Source organism: Micropterus dolomieu, linkage group LG01, assembly GCF_021292245.1.
Source record: "Micropterus dolomieu isolate WLL.071019.BEF.003 ecotype Adirondacks linkage group LG01, ASM2129224v1, whole genome shotgun sequence".
NCBI lineage: Eukaryota > Metazoa > Chordata > Actinopteri > Centrarchiformes > Centrarchidae > Micropterus > Micropterus dolomieu.
In genome coordinates, this window is record NC_060150.1 from 47,048,741 (window position 1) to 47,052,036 (window position 3,296).

The 3,296-nt window shown below is 45.8% G+C and overlaps 1 protein-coding gene across 1 annotated transcript in view; it reads left to right on the forward strand.

The window, feature by feature from the left end:
* LOC123968285 (CD276 antigen-like) overlaps positions 1–3,296 on the forward strand; it is a 25,454-nt gene that overhangs the window by 13,375 nt on the left and 8,783 nt on the right. The window contains exon 2 of the mRNA XM_046044945.1: positions 1,889–2,206. Within this exon, the coding sequence (XP_045900901.1) occupies positions 1,889–2,206 (318 nt within the window). The remainder of the gene's footprint in view (positions 1–1,888; positions 2,207–3,296) is intronic.

The following is a 3,296-nucleotide window of genomic DNA, read 5'->3' on the forward strand; positions in this document are numbered from 1 at the left end:
GTCTTCCCCGAGGCCTCCTCCCAGCTGGACGTGCCTGGAACACCTCCCTAGGGAGGCGTCCAGGAAGCATCCTTACCAGATGCCCAAACCACCTCAACTGGCTCCTTTCAACGCAAAGGAGCAGCGGCTCTACTCTGAGCTCCTCGCAGATGGCCGGGCTTCTCACCCTATCTCTAAGGGAGACACCAGCCACCCGCCTGAGGAAACCCATTTCGTTCTTTCAGTCATGAACCAGCCTTCATGACCATAGGTGAGGGTAGGAGCCAAAATCGACCGGTAGGTCGTGAGCATTGCCTTACCGCTCAGCTCTCTTTTTGCCACAACGGTGCGGTAAAGTGAGTGCAATACCGCCCCCGCTGCTCCGATTCTCCGGCCAACCTCCTGCTCCAGTCTCCCCTCACTCGTGAACAAGACCCCGAGGTACTTGAACTCCTTCACTTTGGGTAAGGACTCATTCCCTACCTGGAGTTGGCACTCCACCGGTTTCCTGCTGAGAACCATGGCCACAGATTTAGAGGTGCTAATCCTCGTCCCAACCGCTTCTCATTCTGCCGATCCAGTGAGAGCTGAAGGTCATAAACCGATGATGCCATCAGGACCACATCATCCGCAAAAAGCAGTGACGAGATCCCAAGCCCCCTGAACAGCAGCCCCTCCTCGCCACGACTACGCCTCGATATCCTGTCCATGAATCTCACAAACTGGATTGGTGACAAAGCGCAGCCCTGGCGAAGGCCAACCCTCACCTGGAAAGAGTCCGACTTACTGCGGAGTACTCGGACACAGCTCTCGCTTTGGATGTACAGGGATTGGATAGTCCTGAGAAGGGCCCCCCTCACCCCATACTCCCGCAGCACCTCCCACAGTATCTCCCGGGGGACCCCGCCATACGCCTTCTCCAGATCTACAAAGCACTTGTAGACTGGATGGGCATACTCCCCAAGCCCACTCCAGGATCCTTGTGAGAGTAAAGAGCTGGTCAGTTGTTCCACGACCGGGACGAAAACCGCATTGTTCCTCTTCAATCTGAGGTTTGACAATCGGCCCGAACCCTCCGTTCCAGCACCTTGGAGTAGACTTTACCGGGGAGGCTGAGAAGTGTGATACCCCTGTAATTGGCACACACTCTCTGGTCCCCCTTTTTGAAAACGGAAACCACCACCCCAGTCTGCCACTCCTTGGGCTCTGTACCCGACCTTCACACAATGTTAAATAGACGTGTCTGTTGTACTACAGACAAATGTAAATCAGTGACAAATGACTCTGAGACAAGTGACAGTAGGAACCTGCATACAAACGCTGCTGACATCACCATTTATGTTGAAATAGACATTTTTTGTCAGTGCTGAGCTGGACCATGGTAGAAAAAAGTCACTCACTTCGGACCCAAATAAGAGCTTTGGGATGGTGGACCAGAAGAACCTCTGGTTCAAGAGAGGAGCGAGGAAATGTCAAATAGAGGCATTGAGACGGATGACATGAAGAAATGAATTTCTTTTGTTTAAAACAATAAAGAAAATTAACGAACATCAACAGACTGAAGAAAGTTCTGACGTCCTGTCAAAGAAGTCTGTGTACTGTGTTGCAGAGACATTTACTGGTGATAATATGCTATACCTCGAGAGGTGATAGTCCAGTAGTACAGCGCGCACACACACACAAACACAAGCTCACTTAGCTTTTTTTTTGTCTAAAAAATAAACACAGTCAACAAAAGAAATATTCTTACACATTTTGAACCCAAAAATACACCATGCACCTTGTTATTTCATCTTAAAACACACTTCATTCAAACTGAAACTAAATAAAAGGCAAACCAACAAAAGCCTTCATTTATTCCTTTCTAACTTACAAACTAAAGATGTTGTTTGTACCTGATGTGTTGCAGATGCTGAGGTGTCCTGTGTTTTTATGGAGCGCTGCATCTTACCGTGCAGCTTCCAGGGCGGCACTGATGCAGTCATCCACTGGACTGTGGTGACAGCTGGAGACACTCTTGTCCACTCCTACTACAACAACCAAGACCAGCTGGGACACCAGGGCCAGCACTTCAGAGGCAGGACATCACTGTTCAAGGACCAGATCTCCAGAGGAAACGCCTCGCTCCAGCTGACTGGGGTCCAGGTTCAGGACCAGGGCAGATACAAGTGTTTCACCAGCATCATCAGAGGCAACAAGAATTCATTTATCAACCTACAAGTGGACGGTACGAGAAACACACAGTACATACACAAAACCATCAACTTTCTTATTAATACTTGTTTTCTTCATCTGCAGTAAATATCTAATAATAATAATAATAATCTTTATTTGTAGAGCACTTTTCAAAAACAAGTTACAAAGTGCTTTAACAAGTGTAAAGACAATAATACAGAAACAATACAAGATAAAAGCATGAAAACATTGAAAAGACTAAAATACACGTTTAAGATAAATTTAAAATTAGTAAAATAGAATAAAATAAAAGGGATAAAATAAAGTCAAATAAGATCGGGAAAGGCTCTCCTATAAAAGTATGTTTTAAGAAGGGACTTAAAAGAGTTCACTGACTCAGCCGACCTGATTTCCTCGGGCAGGCTGTTCCAGAGCCTCGGGGCCCTGACAGCAAACGCTCTGTCCCCTTTAGTTTTCAGTCGAGACTCTGGAACAGACAGCAGACCTCTGCCCGAGGATCTCAAGGTACGTGCTAGTGCGTATGGGACTAAAAGGTCAGAAATATAACAAGGCGAGAGGCCATGAAGAGCTTTAAAAGTGAGCAATAGAATTTTAAAGTCAATTCTAAAACATACTGGGAGCCAGTGTAATGAAGCTAAAATAGGAGTAATGTGGTCATATTTCTTTGTTCTGGTTAAAAGCCTGGCAGCTGAGTTCTGGACAGTCTGGAGTCGATCAATAGATTTTTGGGTTAAACAGGTGAAAAGGCTGTTGCAATAATCCAGGCGTGATGAGATGAAGGCGTGTAAAATGGTCTCGGTGTCCTTAAAAGTTAACATAGATCGAATTTTTGCTGTATTTCTAAGTTGATAAAAACATGATTGAACAACCTTTGTGGTGTGCTGCTCGAAATTTAAATTACTATCAAACCAAACACCAAGGTTCTTTGCAACAGGCTTAATGTGATTTACTAGGGAACCAGCAAATGGCAGTATTTGTTTTGCCATCTGCTGAGACCCGATGACCAGGATTTCTGTTTTGTCGGAGTTCAGCTGGAGGAAATTATTTGACATCCATTTTTTAACTTCACAAAGGCAGTTGTTAAGTGAACTCAGCATTCCAGGGTCTGTGGATCTGACGGG